At 36.8% G+C, this 21,648-nt stretch overlaps 1 protein-coding gene across 1 annotated transcript in view; it reads left to right on the forward strand.

Annotated features, from left to right (window-relative positions):
* Window positions 1-21,648, forward strand: part of LOC150095133 (uncharacterized) — a 489,238-nt gene that overhangs the window by 410,888 nt on the left and 56,702 nt on the right. The window contains exons 16-17 of the mRNA XM_090410959.1: window positions 5,683-5,854; window positions 18,583-18,877. Of these exons, the coding sequence (XP_090267085.1) occupies window positions 5,683-5,854; window positions 18,583-18,877 (467 nt within the window). The remainder of the gene's footprint in view (window positions 1-5,682; window positions 5,855-18,582; window positions 18,878-21,648) is intronic.

Raw genomic sequence — 21,648 nt, forward strand, 5'->3', positions numbered from 1 at the left:
TTCCCATTTCTTTGATTTGCTTGTTTCTACACATTGATGATGTACTGTTATTTTCAGTACAAAATATCTCTACTTTCATTTCATTAAAGTTAATTACTGTGGTTATTGCATAATTTGTTGTTTTATGTCACTATAGTTGAAGTTTCCCATAATGACTGCTTGCTTTGCACTTGCCAGACTAATTTGCCTAAACATTTCCTCATCACCATCTACATTCCATGGTCTCTAGTAACATCCCACTAAATATCCTATAAACATCCATCTCACACCATATACTCTCAAAGCCATTTATGTTATTTCCACAGAGATTCTCTGCCCTGAGTGAGTACACAATTCATCTTGCATCATGAGTAATGCTCCACACAACTTTTACCTTCCCTCTCCTGACAAAATATGACACCCTTCGAATTCTATCCCTGTTAGAACATCTTCTTTAATTAACCAAGTTTCACTGATACGAACATCCTTTGGAGTGGTTAAGACAATCAATACATATTGCAAAGGTATCAGTTTTCTTCCTACTCGCTACATAGCAAAAATACTTTTTGGGATTCTTCTTCAATTGGAATTCCAGTCTCCTCTCATATTCTAATTTTTCCTTCCTTACAATACTAATCACTTTCCTGTTCTGAGCCTTATATTCCTCATGCAACTGTTCATCACCTCTCTCTCTCTCTCTCTTTATATGCCTTCCATAATATCTTTTTCTTTTGCAATTCTCCTTTTATTATCCTTCAGCTGGCTTTATCTTCTTCACTTGAGATATACAGTCTGTCAAGGTATACAATATTTATTTCATTATTCTATGAATAATGAGATAAATATTCTTAAAATTTTGTATATATTTGGCCTCTTCACTGTAAGATCTCTTTCCAATTTTCATCATCATCATCATCATACGTATCAAGGATTTAGGCCTAGTATGGCCTGTTCCGGCCTTAGAAGTCATCGTTGAATCGTTTAAAAGGACGTCCTGGTTTTCTTTTTCCTAATGGCTTGTACTTTAAGGCTTGTTTTGGTAATCTTTCTGTTTTCATTCTTTGAACGTGTTCCATCCATCTATGTTTATATTTTTTAATTTTTTCAATTACTGGTTCTTGGTTTAATTCTTTCATAATATCTTCGTTTCTTTTGTGATCAAATAGGGTATACTTTGCAGTTTTTCTCATAAACTTCATTTCTGCTGTTGTTAATCTTTGTTTGTCTTTTTGTTTTATTGTCCAGATTTTGCTTCCATACATTAAGACCGGTAGGGCTAATGTATTGTATACTTTTAGCCTGGTTTGTTTTTGAACTAGGTTTGGTTTAAATATAGAGTTAATTACTCCTGTTATTTTTAAATATTTTGCAATTTTTATGTTTATATCTTTTTCATTTTCATAAGTGATCATACATCTTAGGTAGTTAAATGAATTCACCTGTTCTAAGATCTTGTTATCTAATACTATTTTAGTTCTTGCTGGATCTTGTCCTTTAAAGGCCATAGTTTTTGATTTTTCCGTTGATATTATCATACCATAATCTTTGGATATCTCATTTAGATTTAAAATAGCTTTCTGTAAGTTATCTTCAGAATTTGTAATTATTATTTGGTCGTCTGCAAAGAGGAGAGTGTTTAAGTTAACTGTAGGTGAAAGTTTAATTCCTTGATGTAAATTTTTACTCCATTTTATTATTATTTCATTTAAGTAGATATTAAAAAGAGTTGCTGAGAGGGGACATCCCTGTCAGACCCCTTGGTTTATCTCTCTTGTATATGATAGCTCATGATTTAATCTTATTTGTATTTGATTATTTTCATATATACTTGTGACAGCTTTTAGGATATTATTTGGTATTTGTCTTTCTTTTAATATGTTAAATAATATGTTTCTTTTAACTTTGTCAAATGCTTTTTCAAAGTCAATAAATGCAATATGTGTTTCTAAATTATATTCTCTTCTTTTCTCTATTATTAATTTTAGGCAGAAGACTGGGTCTATACATGATCGTCCTTTTCTAAATCCATTTTGTACCTCTAGAATAAAGTTTTCGGAATATTTCATTAGTTTGTTATTTAAGATTCTGCTGTATATTTTGTAACATGAATTTAGTATACTGATACCGCTATAGTTTTTAGGGTCATCTCTATTATCTTTCTTAAAGATAGGAATCACAATTGCTTTTTTCCATTCTATTGGGGGGATACCAGTTGAGTAAATTTTATTTAAAAATAATAAGAGTCTTCCTTTGAATCTTGTTCCTTTATATAGTTATGAACCTAGCTTATCTTCTCCAGGTGATTTTCCGTTTCTTGTTTCTTTCAGGCTGATTTCTAATTCTTCTTCAGTTATTTCCTTTTCATTTTCATTAATTGTTTGCCAGTTGTCTTTTTTAAAATATTTGTCTGTCCACAGTTCTGTGTAGTAATTTAGAAATTCTTCTAATTTCAATTCAGTGTTTAATTTTATGTTTTCCTTGGTATCTGCATTTAGGTGTTTCAAAATCTTATATACATTGGGTCTTATTTTATATAAATCATGTTCTAAATTAGAAACAAATTTATTCCATGATTCTCTATGTCTTTTTCTGACTTCTCTTTTAGCTATGGCTCTTATTCTTTTATATTCTATTTCATCTTCTAATCTTTTACTGCTTAACCATTTGTGATAGGCTTCTTTTTTCTTTTTGATTATTTCTTTGATTGTATCATCCCAGATCTTCAGTTTTTTTTTTTTATTGAATTTTTTGGTCTTTCCTAAGCTTTCATTTGCTGCTGCATTTAGTCTCGTTTTTATATTAAGCCATTCTATTTCTTCATTTTGTTTTATTTTATCTAGATACTGGCTAATTCTTTGTTCATATAGCCATTGTACATTTGTGTCATTTAATAGTCTAGTTTTATAAACAAATGTTTCAATTTTTCTTTCTGTTCTTGTTACTTGTAGCCATTTAGGTGGTAATCTTAATTTTATTTTAACAAGGAAGTGGTCACTGCTTATTTCATATCCTCTGTGAACTCTAACATCTAGTGAAAATTTTGATGTCTTTTCATTTAATATGAAGTAATCTAATATTGATTTCCATCCTCTTGCTGCCTAAGTATATTTATGTATGTCTTTATGTTTATAGAAGGAATTCATTATTTTTAGGTTATTATAAACTACAAAGTCAATCAATTTTTTACCATTTCTGTTTAGAGTGTGTTCTCCATGTATTCCTATATTATTATTAATTTCCGTGTTTCCAATTCTTGCATTTAAGTCTCCTGCTAAAATTATGTAATCATTTTTATTTATTTTATTATATATGTTTTGTGGCTGATTATAAAAATCAATATTTTGCTATGAGTTATCTCCTGTTTCTCTATCCTTTTTCCAGCATGCATTTTTGCTAGTACTTATTTTCTGTATTTATAGTTAATTTCTGCTTCTAGCAATGTTGTGTTTATCTGTTGTTTATCCCTGTTTCTTATTCCCTTTCTATTCTTTGATTTACTTTTTGTTCTGAGACATTCTGTTGTTGCTGCATTTATTAATATATTTTTTAAATTATCCATTCTATCTCTGTATCATCATTTTCTTTTATTTGCTGTAGTTTTCAGTTTATTCTTTGCAAATAAAGGTAGTTAATACTTTTATCATTCAAGAGATGTAGTCTAAAAGATTCCTTGAGATTTCTCTTAGCATTGATTTGGTTAATTTTAAACCATCTTTTGGGTATGTTTAATTCTTCTTGTAAGAGAGAATAATCAGATTATATTTCTTCACTTCTAAATACCTGGCTATCCAGCATATTAGTTGTTTTCCTATTAACTATTATATATAGTCTATTATACTTTTTAGGTTTCTTGTTTCCCAAGTGAATTTATGGCAATCTTTATGCTTGAAAAGAGTATTAGTAATTTTTAAGTTATTATATGTGGAAAAATCCCTAAGTCTGTATCCATTTTTATTGCATGTAGTTTCACCACCTGCTCCTATGTTTGTTCCTAGTAAAACGATTTCTACTCTTGCATTGAAATCTCCCATTATTAAAAGATAATCATTAGGGTTTATTATTATTATTATTATTATGCTACACCTCCAGGGAGTCCAAAGACTCATCAAGGGACCTTCTCCACAGCACTCTCTCTCTCTCCACCACTCCACCAATGGTATCTACTGCCCGTTATCACCAGTAGTATTTTCAGAGACAATCACAAACATCCATTCCCATGGCAGGATTCAAACCCGCAGCCTTTTGGCTAGAAAGTGGATACGCCAACCAGGCCAGCTTTTAGCTTTTATTTTTGTAAATCTAAATAAAAGACATTGTCATCTTTCTCTCTTCCTTTCTCTGGGGCATAAACACCAACAAAAGAAAGGAAGTCATGACTTATTTGTAATCTTAGTTCTAGAATTCTCTTGCTCCAGTATTTGTAATGTGTGATTTTTTTTTTTAAAAATTGATTTGTAAATAAAAATCATTACTCCTGCTTTTGCTCTTTCTTCCTTTTTTACTCTACTGTAGATAAATGTAGTTGTCTGTTTTTTATTATTTTATTATTATGTGACACCTTCAAGGAGTCCAACGACTCATCAAGGGAGGACACCTACTTTACAACTTACTCTGCTCTACTCTACAGCGAACCACATCAACTACACCAAACACCATCTACTGCCCACCGCCACTAGTAGTATTTTCACAGACAATCACAAACATCCATGCCCACAGTGGGATTTAAACTCGTAGCCTTTTGGCTGAAGAGCAGATATGCTAACCACTTGGCCAACCACATGTTTCACTGAACCTTTTTGATTTCTTTGTTTCTGTTATTGCTGCTAATTTGATATTTCTTTCTATTAAGGTTTTGTCTAGATCTTGATATTTGTTATGGATTCTCCTGACATTCCAAGTAGCAACATTCCAGAAATTCTTGTTTATTTTCATTCTTTTTCCTTTCCTTCTCCTGTTGGTATCTATTAACCTGTCAAAGTAGTTTTCCAGAATGACAGTCCAGTTACTACTTTCTTGAAACATTGGAGTAAGAAAAGATTCAGCTGTGTTGGTTACTGGATCTGTAGCCTAGTTTGGTGGTGTGGCTGCCTCCTTAGGGTCTCCAAACGTGTCCTAAATCTACTTTCTTTCATTTGTACCTTACCAAGCTTCTGGCTGGGGTTGGTACCCAATCTTCCTTGGTTGCTCGGGTTTTAGGGTATCACCACATTGAGGTGAGAGTTAGATTGGGGAGGAAAAGCTATGTAATCCTACTTGATAGGATCATATGTTGTGCATTCATCCTCTTTGAACCATGACTACTTCTCTTTTTTTTTTTTTTTTTATTTATTTATATTTTTTTTTTTATAAGCCTATACTCCACTGTTTGGTAAAGGCCTCTCCCATTACAGGAGGTTTTTGGGTCTACTTCTCCCATGGGTGACCTAATCCATCTTGTCAGAGTATTTATACACTTGTATGAATGAGTGTATGAAGGTGAAAGACAATCAAAAACATCCATGCCATGGCAAGATTCGAATCTACAGCCTTTTGGCTGAAGAGTAGAGGTGCTAACCATCAGCCAACCAGGCCAGCTACTACTTCTCAAACACTATTAAAAAAAAGTATATTGAGAATTAAATATTTTAGATTGTTTATCAGATATTTATAATGATGAGCTACTAAGACCTAGTACTCCTAATGAGATATGTGTATTTTTTACAGAGAAGTTAAAGTAAGACGAGAAGGAAAAATTGTTACTGTTTCAGCCACTGGATTGGAGGTTGCTTGTGATGAAGATAATTTTCTCTGTACCATTGTTTTGGATTACATTTATCATGGAGGCACTTTTGGCATCCTAGGCAATGCTGATGGAGAAACTTATAATGAGCACATGGCAAGTTTTTGTTCATTATTGTTATTAGATAAAAATATTTTTAAGTACATAATTCTATTTCAATGATTTTTATTAGTCTTGTTGAGAGGCTTATACGCTGGTTAAACATGATAACTAATATTTAAGGAATTGACAGCGTATACTAGACATATAAATTAAATAAACTTTAATATATACTTTCCGATATTTCGGCGAACGTCACATTGCCATCTTCTTGGGAACTTATTACAAAGACACGTGCACACAAGTACTACATAACAGCAAATGAGAACTGAAGCTAGGAAGCTAACGTTTTCCTAAAGTCCTGGTGGTGCCCCCTGGCGGGCTATATTGGTGGTTCTTGGCCTTTGGGCTGAAGTTCTTCTGATAATTGTTTCCCAAATTTGGGGCAGTCTCATGCATCCAAAATTGTTGAGGTTTGGCATATTCCTAAGGGCTGAGGCTGATTCCATGAATAGTCTTTCATACTTGAACTTACTGTGGTGTATGACTGTGGCTTTCTTCCATCTTATTCTGTGGCGAGTATCCAGAGCCTGGTCTGCAAGCCCAGAGTGGCTGTACTGGTGAAATCGGATGTAATCCTTGTGTTCTGAGATTCTGATATTTGCTGTCCTGCCTGTTTGGCCAAAGTAAGACAATTTACAGCTGCAAGGGACCTGGTATAAAAAAGGGACCTGGTATAAAAAGACCAACCACTCCCCCTAGACCAGGCAGGTCTAGGGGGAGTGGTTGGTCTTTAGTGGAGCGGATAAGGGATGCCAATTTTCTATGTGGTCTATAACAAGTGGTTAAGTCGTGTTTTCTTAAGATTTTGTTGATTTTTTCTGAGGTGCCTCGGATGTAGGGAATGGTGATGGATTTAGAGTAATCTTTTTTGTGAAAGGGAGGGGGGGGTTGTGGATCACTGAGTTAAGTATTCTCTGGATTTTTGGGGGGGGGGGGTAGCCATTGGCTGAGAAAGTGTCATGGATGTGATTTAGTTCAGTGGTTAGGGCTTGATCATTTGAACAGATTATTTTTGCCCTGTTGAATAGTGTCTTAATAACTCCATATTGTTGTGAGGGGGGGTGATGGGATTGTTGGTGAATGTATCTGCCTGTATGGGTGGGTTTTCTATAAACTGAGAAAACCAAGGTTCCATCAGGTTGGCGAGTGACTAGTGTGTCTAGGAAGGGGAGGTTATTGTTGTCCTCTTTTTCCAGGGTGAACTTGATTCTAGGGTGTTGGTTGTTTAAGTGTGTTAGGTAGGAGAGGAGTGAATCTGGGCCATGTGGCCAAATAGCAAACACATCATCAACGTAGCGAAGCCATATGGTAGGTTTTTGTTGGGCTGAGTTTAAGGCTTTCTCTTCAAAGGTCTCCATAAAGAAGTTGGCCAAGGGTGGGGAAAGTGGTGAACCCATGGCTGTCCCCTCTATCTGTTTGTAGAATTTTTCCTGCCATACGAAATAGCCTGAGTTTATTGTAAACTGAAATAGGGCTGAGATATTGGGAGGAAATTTAGCTTGGATTAGCTCTAGGGTTTCTTTGAGGGGTACATTCGTGAATAGGGAGGAGACATCAAAACTGACCATTATGTCATTGTGTTGCAGTGTAAGGTTTTCTATACTGGCTTTGAAGTGGGCTGAGTTTTTTATGTGTGATGGTGTTTTGCCAGTATAGTGTGAGAGCGCTTTGGCTAAATGCTTTGCTAGTTTGTAAGTGGGGGAATCAATGCCATCCACTATGGGATGTAATGGCACATTTTCTTTATGTATTTTAGGGAGCCCATATATGCGGGGGGGGGGGTCTAGAGTTATAGGGTTTTAGTTTGTTGGTAACCTCCACAGGCCAAGAAGTAACCTTCTTAAGGAGCCTATGGAGTTTTCTAATTTGTGAGTTGGTGGGATTGTAATTAATAGGGAGGTAAGTGGATCGATCTAATAGCAAAGCCTTGAGCTTACCTGTGTAGTCATTAAGGTTGAGTACCACAGTGGCATTCCCCTTATCTGCTTTGGTGATCACTATTTCTTTGTTTCTCTTCAATTCTTGTAGTGATTTGTATTCACTAATAGATATGTTGGATTTTGGAGGTTTTGCTTTTTTGAGAATACAGGCTACATCCAATCGAATATCATTGGCGATGTGGCTTGGAAGTTGGCGAATTCCGCGTTCAATTGGGATCATTAATTCCTCGGCCGGTAATTTCTTAGGAGCAATGGCGAAGTTGTGACCACGTGATAGAACGTTGAGTGCTTCAGGCATCAGGATAACTGAAGAAAGGTTAACTACAGTGTTGGTTTGTAGTTTACGTTTAGACGCCGAGTTCTTTAATAATTTATCAAACTTGTTGATATGTCGGCTCCGTATTCGATCGAATTCTTTGTTAGCTGCTGTACACGAGACGTCATGTAGGACTGACCAAAGCTCGTGATTAAGCGTATGTGAAAGCTCATCCTCTTAAAAAACACGACTTAACCACTTGTTATAGACCACATAGAAAATTGGCATCCCTTATCCGCTCCACTAAAGACCAACCACTTCCCCTAGACCTACCTGGTGTGTACCAGGTCCCTTGCAGCTGTAAATTGTCTTACTTTGGCCAAACAGGCAGGACAGCAAATATCAGAATCTCAGAACACAAGGATTACATCCGATTTCACCAGTACAGCCACTCTGGGCTTGCAGACCACGCTCTGGATACTCGCCACAGTCATACACCGCAGCAAGTTCAAGTATGAAAGACTATTCATGGAATCAGCCTCAGCCCTTAGGAACATGCCAAACCTCAACAAATTTAGATGCATGAGACTGCCCCAAATTTGGGAAATAATTATCAGAAGAACTTCAGCCCAAAGGCCAAGAACCACCAATATAGCCCGCCAGGGGGCACCACCAGGACTTTAGGAAAACGTTAGCTTCCTAGCTTCAGTTCTCATTTGCTGTTATGTAGTACTTGTGTGCACGTGTCTTTGTAATAAGTTCCCAAGAAGATGGCAATGTGGCGTTCGCCGAAATATCGGAAAGTATATATTAAAGTTTATTTAATTTATATGTCTAGTATACGCTGTCAATTCCTTAAATATTAGTTATCGATTTTTATTAGTACTGCAGTAAAAGCAACATTTATTTTATATTTTGTAACAGAAACAGAGTTTTCTTTTCTTTTTTTTCATATTAATTCCCCTCCTTCCATTTGAAAGTATGTTAACTTATAATATTAGTTAACATACTAATGTGCTTGGAATAAGATGCAACTTCTCAAAGAAGTGGTTTAGCTTCCCTAGGTCACTAGTTAGTACATGCTCTATAGTACAGAAGTTCCAGTGTTGGAATGTGATGCATAAATCATAAGCATATGCGAATTATTTAGATGTCGTCCTTGGAAAATCAGAAATATACAAATTGAAAAGACAGGCCAGAACTGACCCTTGTGGGAGTCAATTGTTAAGTGTTCTTGGCTTGCTCATATCATCATCTAGAATTACCTGTATTGTTCTATTAGATAGAATAGTGTTGATCAGAGGTCAATTTTTTACATTTCAGTATTTTAAGGAGGTTGTAGATCATGCCGTTCATATGCAGCGTCAAGTCTATAAAGACCGCACCAGTTTGAAGGCATTTTTTGAAACCAGATTCTATATCAGTCGTTAGGGCCAAAACTTGATCTTCACAATTGCACTGGGGCCTGAAACTGGCCTCTTCATTCGGGAGAGTGTCAATGATAATAGTACTAACTATATTGTAAATAAGTCTTTCTAGTAACTTAAAGACTTATTTACAATAGAGTAAGTACTATTCTCATTGACACTCTCCCGAATGAAGAGGCCAGTTTCAGGCCCCGGTGCAAGTGTTATAGGTCTATAGCTTTCAGGTTTATCAGTGAGCTTTCCAGGTTTCATGATAGCTATTATCTTTGATTTTTTAAATTCTGCTGGTAACTAACCACTTTGTAGAATATTAGAAAATGAATATAGGAAAGAAATGGGATGACCAGGGATCAAGAGGAAACAGATGGAATTGAAAAGTGTTCTAAAATGAAGAAGCAGAAAGGGAAATGGTCCCAGTCCAGCATGGAGAGATCACATCGAGGGAGAGGTATCAGTGGAACTAGCTGTAGATCCAGAAATGAGCTGTTGTGTTTGTATACTAATGCTAGAAGTATAAGAAACAAGGCGGATGAAATGGTTGCACTAATTGTGTCTGTTCACCCAAAGATTGTCGGAATAAGTGAGACATGGTTAGATGAGGACGACATCCTGACAGGAATAGAGATGGAAGGGTATGATATGTTTCGTGAGGATAGAAGGGGTAAAAAGGGAGGAGGAGTGCTATTGATGATAGAGAAAGAGTTATGTCCATACAAGGTAGAGATGCAAGAGGGGAAATAGGGTCAGTGGTTTTGAGGCAGTATGGTGTGAGATAGAGGTGAACAGAATCAAATATTTGGTGGGATGTTGTTATAGACCTGGTAATGTGGATGGTGGTGATAGTGAAATGCATAGTCAAATAAGCCAAGCAAATAAGAAAAGGGTGATCATTATGGGTGATTTTAATTATGGCAATATAGACTGGAATGAAGAGATAGCAACTGGAAGTAAAGAAAATGAGTTTCTTGAGTTATTGAGGGATAACTATCTCAGACAGTATGTAACAGAGGGCACACGAGGATTAAGGGCCTTGGATTTGGTCATTTCATCAGAGGATGTAATTATAAATAAGGTGTCAAATCATCCACCAATTGGTGAAAGTGACCATGAGGTGATTACCTGGGCAGTTACCAGCAGTGCAAGAACCCCTGTGAAAAAAAGGGTATATGTGGAACTACAAGGGGGGTGATTATGAAGAGCTCAGGAGACAGCTTGCAGGTGTAGCATGGAATGAGGACTTAGCTGGAAAAGCGATCAATGCAGCTTGGGGGATTTTCAAAAACTATTTAGTAGATGCAATGTCTAAATGTATTCCAAGGGTGAGAAGGTTAAATAAGGTAGGTGTGAGATGGATGAATAAAGATATTAAGCATGCGATACAGAGAAAAAGGGCATTGTGGAGACAGCATAAGAGAAGTAGAAGTAACCAATTTCATGAGGTCTACAAAGACCAGGCAAGGAGGGTGACTTGGTTGGTGAGCGTAGCTAAAGTGAGGTTGAACAGCCTTTTCTTATTTGCTTGGCTTATTTGACTATACATTTCACTATCACCACCATCCACATTACCAGGTCTATAACAACATCCCACCAAATATTTGATTCTGTTCACCTCTATCTCACACCATACTGCCTCAAAACCACTGACCCTATTTCCCCTCTTGCATCTCTACCTTGTATGGACATAACTCTTTCTCTATCATCAATAGCACTCCTCCTCCCTTTTTATCCCTTCTATCCTCACGAAACATATCATACCCTTCCATCTCTATTCCTGTCAGAATGTCGTCCTCATCTAACCATGTCTCACTTATTCTGACAATCTTTGGGTGAACAGACACAATTAGTGCAACCATTTCATCCGCCTTGTTTCTTATACTTCCAGCATTAGTATACAAACACAACTGCTCATTTCTGGATCTACAGCTAGTTCCACTGATACCTCTCACTCGATGTGATCTCTCCATCCTGGACTGGGGCCATTTCCCTTTCTACTTCTTCATTTTAGAAGCAGAAAGGGAAATGGCCCCTTTTCAATTCCATCTGTTTCCTCTTGATCCTGGGTCATCCCATTTCTTTCCTATATTCATTTTCTAATATTTCATGAAGCCAAAAAGAATCCTAGGGAGGTTCTTTCGATATGTAGAAAGCAAAAGAAAGAATGATTATGGAAGGATGACATTGATTGGAGGAAATGGTATAAAGACAGCTGTTGTAGAATGTGTGGTGGAGATACTTAATGAGCAGTTCATAAAGATCTTTGAATCTTGTGAATGTGACTTCATGGAGAGATTGAGAGCAGTTGATGATGGGGAGAAGAGACTGACTGTAAGTGAGCAAGAGGTGTTTGGGGAGTTGAGTAAACTAGATGTAAATAAGGCTGTGGGATTTGATAATATTTCACCACGTATTCTGAAGGAATGTGCCAGACAGTTGACACCTGTCTTGACATATTTTTTTAATACGAGTCTTGCACTTGGTCAAGTTCCTAAAGTGTGGAAGGAGGAAAAGATTGTGCCACTTCATAAAGGAGGTGATCAAACTCAAGCATCAAACTATAGGCCTATCTCTGTGTCAGGTGTTGGTTAAGTTGTTGGAGAAGCTTGTGAGAACTAGAATCCAGAGTTGGGTTGACAACAATGGTATAATCTTTGATGGACAGCATGGATTTGCTAAAGGGAAGTCATGTTTTAGTAATCTACTTACTTATTACAATAAAGTGACTGCTTCCTGGGACAGAGGAGAAGGATACACAGTAATATACTTGGATTTTGCAAAAGTTTTTGATAGAGTACCTCATGATAAGTTGTCAGTCAAAGTACAGCAGATGCAGTTGGATATTAGATTAGTGCATTGGATTGGAGACTGGCTATCTGATAGGTATCATCAAGTTGTGTATGGGGGTGCGATATCCAGGAAAAGGAAAGTCACTATTGGAGTGCCTCAGGGGTCTGTTTTAGGGCCATTACTATTTAACTTGTATATTAATGATATTGGCGAAGATTTGGATGGAGATATTCAGTTGTTTGCAGATGATGCAAAGTTGGGACGAACCATAAAGAGTAGTGAATATGTTGTGGACTTGCAAGAAGACTTGAATAAATTGAGTGATTGGGCAATCAAATGGGGATGTGAGTTCAATGTTGCAAAATGTAAGGTTTTAAAATTTGGAAAACAAAGATGGGATGCAGAATTTATCCTTGGTGAGAATATATTGTTGGAGGTAGAGGAAATAAGAGACCTGGGGGTGATAGTGGATAAGGATCTGAAATTTAGGGGACACATTGCCAAAATTGTGAAGACAACACAAAAGCTTCTGGGAATGATGCGGAGGACACTGACATGTAGAAGTTAGGGAGATTCTTGTTCCGTTGTATAAGGCTTTGATTAGGCTACAAATGGACTATTATGTCCAGATTTGGTCACCAGGTTTTCATAAGGATGAAGAGATGTTGGAAAGGGTCCAAAGGCGACTGACTAAGGTAGTTTCTGACCTCTGGAATGTTGAGTATGAGGAAAGATTGAGAAGATGTAATTTGCAGAGTCTAATGGAGAGAAGGAAGAGGGGAGATATGATAGATACAAGTTGGTAAGGGGTTGTTATAAGATCAATGGTGGAGAAGTTCTACAGAAAATAGTGGAAGATCAGGGGAGAACCAGAGGTCATCCCTGGAAACTGTATAAAGAGAGTGTGAGTAGGGGAGTGAGAGGCAGGTTTTTTCCGTGCAGAGTTGTGAATGATTGGAATGCCTTGCCTGAAAATGTGGTGTCTGCAAGGAGTTTGAATGTGTTTAAGACATGGTATGATGAGATGTGTGTGTGATAAAAGGACCTCCCAGATGAGTCTTTGACTCCATGAGGTCTTGGGTAATAATAATAATAATAAAAGAATTTTGTCAGCCATTCCACTGTATTTGGTACAAAGTTTTTTAAAAATTCAGGGTGAATATTATCAAATCCAGGCACTTTACCAGTGTTCACTCCAGGAAGTGAAAACTGCTAAAAGATAGAAGTTCTTCTTTGGTGAATGGATTTGATAGATTGGTCACTTCAGAACAACCTTCTTAAAGTCTGGTCAATTCTTTCCTAATTACTTTAATGTAGTTTTTTTCTGATTTAGCTCTGGACAGATTCACTATCTGATTGGCAATACAGTTGGCACTAGCAGCTTTTGCATTGGGGCAATGGGAATTACTACCCAACTTTTTAAGGAGGCTCCATGCCTTCTTGCTTGAATGTTTAAAGTTCAGCCTTTCGATAGTGTCAATCCATTTGTTCTTTCTAGCATCATTTAAGTTGCAGATGATCAATAAGATCATCTGCAACCTGCAAACGTCCGCTATTCAGAAAGTTGTTATAAAGTGTGTCGCTGGTTTTGCTCCAGCCAGGTACATATTCTTTTCTAGCACCTCTAGAGATGTGTTTTTTGGCTGTAGAAATTACTATTTTCAAAAATCTTTGGTAGTTATAAATTTGTGGTGGAATCCAGCGCATATTTTTATCTAGATCTGAAAAAAGCTGTTCCAGTTTGCCTTCGCAAAATTCCAATGTGGGATTGGTGTAGTTTAACTATTTGGGATTTGAGTGCCCATCTCAATAAAGATAGAGCAGTGTTGACTGTATGGAAATTTTCCTAAAACACGATGGCTGGTTGGCCCTTTTCTTGTTACAAAATATACACCTTCTGTCCAAAAAGAAACCGAACTTTTCGAAAATAGAAGAAACTAGTGGTGCCACCTGTTGAATATTTTTGTTGTTGAAAGCAACAAAGTTCATTAGTGTAGTGTTAACTGTTTATTATTATTATTATTGTTATTCAGGTCTCCATGGAGTCAAAAGACTCATCGAAGGAGATCCCTCCTAGGAAACACAAAGTCTATCATACCACTCCTTAATCGCATTGACCGTTCTCACTCTCACCACTCTATCAGGCAATGCATTCCATGGTTCAACCACCCTCCATGCAGAGATACCACTCCTCTCCCTCTTTCTCACAGTTTCCTTTCGTAACTTCCAGCGATGGCCCCATGTCATGACTCCTTCCTGCTGTTCAACCAAGCGAAGGAACTCCCAGTGTCAACCCTGTAATCATCTCTCAACAGTTTAAAAGTCTCAATCATATCACCTCACCTTCTTCTATCCACCAAACTCTGCAGTCCACACTCAATCAACCAATCCTCATAACTAACATTATACAGTCCTGACACCATCTTTGTTATCCACATTTGTACCCTTTCCTCAGTTAATTTATCCCCTTCAAATTCTGGGGACCAGATCTCTGAACAATAATCTAAGTGTGGTCTGATCAGAGTCTTAAAGAATGGAATGATAACTGTTTTATCTCTGCAGGTCAGTGTCCTTCTGATTATTGCAGCAATCCTCTGTGTTACCTTCACCACCTTTGCAATATGTCCCTGAAATTTCAGATTTCTATCAATCATCAACTCCAGATCTCGTCTTCCCTAATTTCTTCGGTTTAACTCCTGCCATAGAGTATGCAGCGTCCCATCGATGTGTCCGAAACCTCAAGACCTTACATTTTGCTGCATTAAACTGACTCCCTCATTCATTTGCCCCTCTATCTAGCTTATTCAAATCCTCTTGCAGGGCTACCAAATCTGCACTATTACTAATAATCCTTCCCATCTTCACATCATCCGCAAACAACTGAATATCTCCTTTCTATCCACAGACAATGTCATTGATATAAAGGTTAAACAATATAGGTCCCCGTACTGAGCCTTGTGGAACCCCACTTGTAACCCTCTGCTTCCTTGAAACTGCCCCACCATACACAACTCTCTGATACCTATCGGACAGCTAATCCTGAATCCAGTTGACCAATCTGACATCCAGACCCATGTGTTGCAACTTGAATATCAGTTTATCATGTGGCACCCTGTCAAATGTCTTTGCTAAGTCTAGGAAAATGGCAGTATATGCCTTTCCCTCATCTAATGCTCTTGTAACTTTATTATAAAAGGCTAGCATATTGCTACAACAAAAGCGCCCCTTCACAAATCAATTTTGATTCTCACAGATAACATTACCCTCATCTGCCCAATGCTGTATATATGGTCCCTCACTACTTTCTCCAAGATCTTACTAACTACTGATGACACACAAACTGGCCTATAATTAGACACTTCCAGTCTGCTACCGTTTCTCACAGCCAGACTTTCTTTGAAAAGCCAAGTCAAAGGCACTGTTAGTTCCCTAGCACATTCTCTCAGAACTCATGGTGAAATACCATCCAGTCCCACAACTTTACTGACATCCAGAGTATTCAGTATTTGGAAAACACTCTCTTCCTGCACCTCTAAACCTCAAACCTGCCCTACTCCTCTAGTATTCAAATTGACTCCTGCAGGATGAAATACTCAAAGAAAGTGTTAATTGAACAATTCCACTATGTCCTCTGCATCAGTCACTCTATTTTCATTTTTATTCCACAACGTCATTCTTCCAAAGTCATTTCTCCTTTCCAAGTCAAAATCATATGGTCATTCTCTCCAACTGGTGGGAGAGATGTCATCTCAGTTATTATAAACTCTTCTGATTCTATAACCAAATCCAATACTCTTGAACTTCTTGTTGCCTAAGACATTTGTCCCTCAAGAATTCTAGAAATTCCATTCCCTTATTGCTACATGCATCTTTCTCTCCTCAGTTTATACCACTGTGACATTTGTTTCATTAGTAGCCGAGTTATAGTGCCAAGAGTGACTGTGTGTTTTGATGAACGGTCGGAAAATGAGTTTCAAACAGTCAGCTGCGATTGACTTTTGTGTTAAACTTGGTTTTACCAAGTTTAACAAGGTGTGTTAAACTTGGTTTTACCGAAACGCATCATATGCTTCAAAAAACATATGATGATGATGAATGCTTATATCATACTCAAGTTTATGAGTGGTTTAAGCGATTTTAACGTAGTGGTAACGAGACGCTTGAGGATGACGAAAAGCCAGGCCATCTCCAAAAACTGGACTGAGCGAAGTTAATATCCAAAAAGTGCATGAGATTAATTTAAGATGAATTGGGGATTCCAAAATGAACCATGCACAACACTTTGACTGAGAGTTTGGGCCTTCGTAAATTGAATTCGCGATTTGTTCCCCACAAGTTGACCAACAACCAAAAAAGTATCAAACTGAACACTGCAAGGACCTCATTGGGAGGTCCTGCTCATAAGGAGTTTTAATTAACTTCCTTGAAACAATTGTTACTGATGATTAAATTTGGTAAGTTTTAAAAGAGGTAAACCGTGAGTAGACATAACTATACAAATAAATAACGGAAAAACTCACGTAGAAATATTATTTAATATTTCTACGTGACACAGGCGAATATTTAATAGTATAATTTTCACACAGGCGAAAATTATACTATTAAATAATATTTCTACGTGAGTTTTTCCGTTATTTATTTGTATAATGATTAAATTTGGTGTTTTGAGTATGAGCCTGAAACAAAGTGGCAGAGAGACGACCAGAAGAGGGGCATTCAAAAAAATGTCGCTTGGAGAAGTCAAAAGTAAAGACAATGCTGATTTATTTCTATGATTCCAAGGGCATTATCCACAAAAAATTCAAGATAAAACTCGCCGGTCAACGGTGAGTTTTATCTTGAAATTTTGAAGCGATTGATAGCGAGAATTTGTCACGTATGGCATGAATATTGTGATGTGGGCATCTGATCACTTTTGCACGATAATGCAACATCTCATCATTTGAACATTGTGAGACAATTTTTGAGCAAAAACCAAGTTTGTGTATTGGGTCACTTGCCGTGTTTACCCTGATTTAGCACCCTCTTCCCCCAACTTCATTTGCCGATAAAAGGAAAGTGATATGACACCTTGAAAACATTGAAAACAAGCTGCTGTAACCATGACCCTCAACAGTATCCCAAAATCTGATATAAAAAAACTCATTTAATGAATTAATTGACCATGCAAACGCTGTATCGAAGCTGAGAGAGAGAGTACACTGATTGAAATAAATGATTTGAATAATTATAATTGGCCTGTGTTTTATTTTCTATCAAAAGTTTGGCTTCTTTTTGGACAGAAGGTGTAAGTCAGGTTTGGTGCCATCTAGCTGAGTTAAAAGTGCAGTTATCCTTGGGATCGAAAATCAGCTGTATGTTGTTTGCCTCTGCCAACTCGAATAGCTTGGCACCATTTGCATCAGTTTCTCTATAACCCATTGGGCATAATGACTGTCAAAGTCTCTAATATAAACAGCAGGATGCATTAAGGCTTGCAAAACTTCATCAGATATGTTTGGAACATTCCTAGCAGAAATGAAACGAACCTTAGTAAGTGAATTTCTGTTGTCATGAAGAAGTCTAGTAAGACATTCACTCTTGGCCCTGCTGATACTTTCTGTATTCAGCTGGTAGACTCTGAGTAGTTGTCCAAGGAACTGAGCCTTAGGGCATGTCTGGTTGACAGGATCAGTTCTAGTTTCTGTCATTGTAACCTGATAAACTGTTTGCATATGCATGTACACTAATCCAAGAGATTCTAAAACAGTCTGGATGGCCAAGTTGTTCTAGCTCTTTAGCATTACCCAGTGGAATACTGATTATAAAGACAGATTGAAAATTTGTAGACTGCAGACACTAGCAAACAGGAGAAAGAGGGGAGATATGATTGAGACTTACAAACTTCTGAAAGGGTCATACAGAATTTCAACTTATGGAATTTTTCAATTTATGGAGGGTGGGGAAAGTACAAGAGAGGCATCCTTGGAAGCTGAGAATGAAGGCTGCTAAGAGGGGATGAGGACTAGATTTTTCTCTCAGAGGTTGGTGCTTTATTGGAATGGATTGCCATTGGATGTTGTGAGTGCAAGCAGTGTGAATGAATTCAAGAATAAGTATGATAGCTGGTGTGGGTAGTATGTGGCCTCCCTCGATTAGTCTCTGACTCCCTGGAGGTCTCTCTTAATAATAATAATAATAATATTGTTATTTTTTCTCATCAGGCTGAAGAAGAAAGCCTCAATGTATTATTTATTATTATTTATTATATTATTATAACAATGAAACTTAGAACATAGTTGTATTAGGAATATTAACAGCTATTTTTATTTTCAGCTTCCAAATGGAACAATTACAAACAGTTTAGCTGAGCTGGCTGCAGCATATGAAGTCACTGGCAAACCAGTATGCAAAAACTTTAAAGATAAACCCGTTCCATCTTGGCCCGATGATCATAAGAATGAATGTACATCTGTAACCTCAACAAAATGTGCTTATCAAATGGATGTACGAGATGCCTTTAGAGAAGCTTGTTTATGGGATAAGAACAATGGAGATGACAAATGTTACAGTGTTGTTGGCTTGGCTGCATACTGCTATCAACAGGGCATTAGAAGTAGAACAGAATGTGGTAGGCAATTAAATAACATAAGATAGTGAAATTATTATTACTATTATTATTATTATTATATGGGCAACTGCATAGAGTCTGAAGATATCTCAGAAACTCATACTAACCATTATTCACACGATGACTACCATATCTCTCCTTAAACTCTAATGATAAATGCACGTAAACACAAGAAAGATATTTAATTAACCAGATATTTCGGTCTGGAAATAGAAGACCATCCTCAGTGGTATTACAAGAACAATTATAAAAAATACAAGCTAGATTGTTTAAAATAGAACAAGCCACGTGATGTTATATCACTAAGTATGAAATGGAATATTTTGAAGTAGAGCCATGATTAAAAAAAAATAATAAATTAATGAGTAATCTTGATTAGACTTTCCCAGATTTTTGATATAGATATACAGTCATTACGATTCATGTTGGGACGATGGAACAAGACCTCCACGCTTTCCTTGAACAAATGTTCAAACCTATAACTGGATCTATGTAAGAGGCGAGTCGTGGACCAAAGGATGTTGTGGTCAGTTTCAATCCTAATCCAGACTTTTCAGGTTTGTTGTGAAGAATGGAGGATTGATGTTCTTGGATTCTTTTTTCAAGAGAACGTCAAGTCTGTCCAAAATAGGATGGATCACAGTTGCACAGAATTTGATAAACTCCAGGAAGAGATAAATTTGAGCGTTTGTCTTTAGGAGAGGAAAATGAGATGACAATTTGTTAATAGGTGAATAAGTAGCTGTTAAATCATAAACTGGTGTTCCGGTAAATTTGCTGTTAAAACAGCAAACTCCTTAAACTCATTTTTTTGCTCACAAAACACTCATATCTGCTTCTGACCACTCATTTCAATCATTCACTAAAGCACTACTCTTTAAAAAAATTCTGTTCCTTTTGCTAACAACACTTGTACAAAAATTCCTCCTATCAAGTATTGATAATTTTTTTTCTAAATCTCTGAATCTTTCCTATGAAGCCACCTTCTTTACCTATCATATCCCTGCTTTTTCCACTTTGCCATATTTTGTAATCTTGTCTATTATAATAAGGAGCATTCCACAGACTATTCCTTATGAAGAGCATTCCATCATCTTTGTTTCCTGAATCTTCTTCACTACTTCTCTAATCCTAAGAAACCCATGTGACCAAATCTCTGCATATGATGCATTAGATGTGATCATATCAAAGCCTTATAAATAGTGACAATAACTTATTTATTGCTCTCTCTGTCACTTGTCTTTTTTTTTTTTAATTTGACTTTCATCCACAAAAGATTGTAAACTTACACAGTACATTAGTACCATTGATGGGCTAAGGATTTTTTCTATTTTTGCAGTTTTATTTATGTTTTCATAATCTGGAAACTATTTTCTAGAGACTAAACATGGAACTTTTTTTTCAAACCATTCCTGTGGTACATTCATATGGCACTTACAGACACAAAAACTGCCCCCAATTATTCAAATCCTGAATAATTGGGGCAGTGGCCTTACACTAGGCAGTGCAATTCACTGCCCACATAAAGAGAGTCACAAACATCTGGATCCACTATGGGATTCAAACCCACAGCCTATTAGTTAGAAAACAAGTATGCTAACTACTCAGACAACCAGGCTGGCATAACCAACTAGTGTACTGCAACATCCAAATAATCCTATGATCTATTCTGTCCACTTTTGTGATATGTGCCTGAATTCATCTCCCATCACCAAAAATCCCTAGCTTCATCAATTTCTTATAATCTTTTTATCCTGAAGGGCATCATATATTGAATTACTGATCATTATCATTTGCCTACACTGCCTGTCTATTTAAATCATCTCGTGGATCTCCAAATCACTTTTATTAACTATTGTCCTCCTATGTTTTTGTGTCTAATGACTACCACTTGCAACTTTTTTTTAGTAAGAAATTGCTTTATTTAATAATTACTTTGAATTTGAATTTTTGTGTACTTCTTCAGACTCAATCATGAGTCCTTTGACTCCCTGTAGTTGGCACATAATAATAATAGTAAGTAATTTCTTGCTCAAAAAATTATGTATATAGTACTTACAGACACAAAAACATGGATATACCAAGCCATGGAAACCTTAACTCATTATTGTCCTCCCAGTTTTATTTATTTATTATTTATTTTTTATGTGGGTTCCACCTACAAAAGGTTTATAAATAATAAGCTGTGGGTTAGAACCCCATAGTGGCCCTAAATAAAAAATAAAGAAGTTAAGGAAATGCGATGCAGTTAGCCTAGTGGCTATGTGCTTTGCAACCATATGCCTGGGAAAGAAGTGTCCTGGGCTCGATTCTCATCGCTAACGTGAGGATCTTTCTCAGACATAGCCAAGTTAGCTGGCCTTGGGTGTGGACATCAGGATTTTTCTTCCCAGCTTATCTGGGGTTTTTCCTCCAGCAAGCAGGCAAACTGAGCCCCATGAACACATGAGCTACACCTACAGGATATACCAGGAGGCATAGGACTAGTCACCTTATCCTCGAGACTGGTACGACATAGAAGGGCTCAAGTTAGCCCTGTAAGAGGCCAGTGGGCCTAATACGTAGAGAAGAAGAATACGGGAGAAGAAGAAGGAAATGCTAAATGACCTTGATAGAGAAAGCAGGAAAAAAAAAGATTAGCTAATGTCTTGGATGCAGTGAAGTATATGATATTACACAGTTAAAAATAAATAAAAAGAATTACTAATTAAAAATTATTACTATTATTACTATTATTCAGGCCTCCAAGGAGTCAAAAGACTCATCGAGGG

Source organism: Typopeltis vanoorti, chromosome 21, assembly GCF_054136105.1.
Source record: "Typopeltis vanoorti isolate ZY-2024b chromosome 21, IOZ_Tvanoo_1.0, whole genome shotgun sequence".
NCBI classification, from domain to species: domain Eukaryota; kingdom Metazoa; phylum Arthropoda; class Arachnida; order Uropygi; family Thelyphonidae; genus Typopeltis; species Typopeltis vanoorti.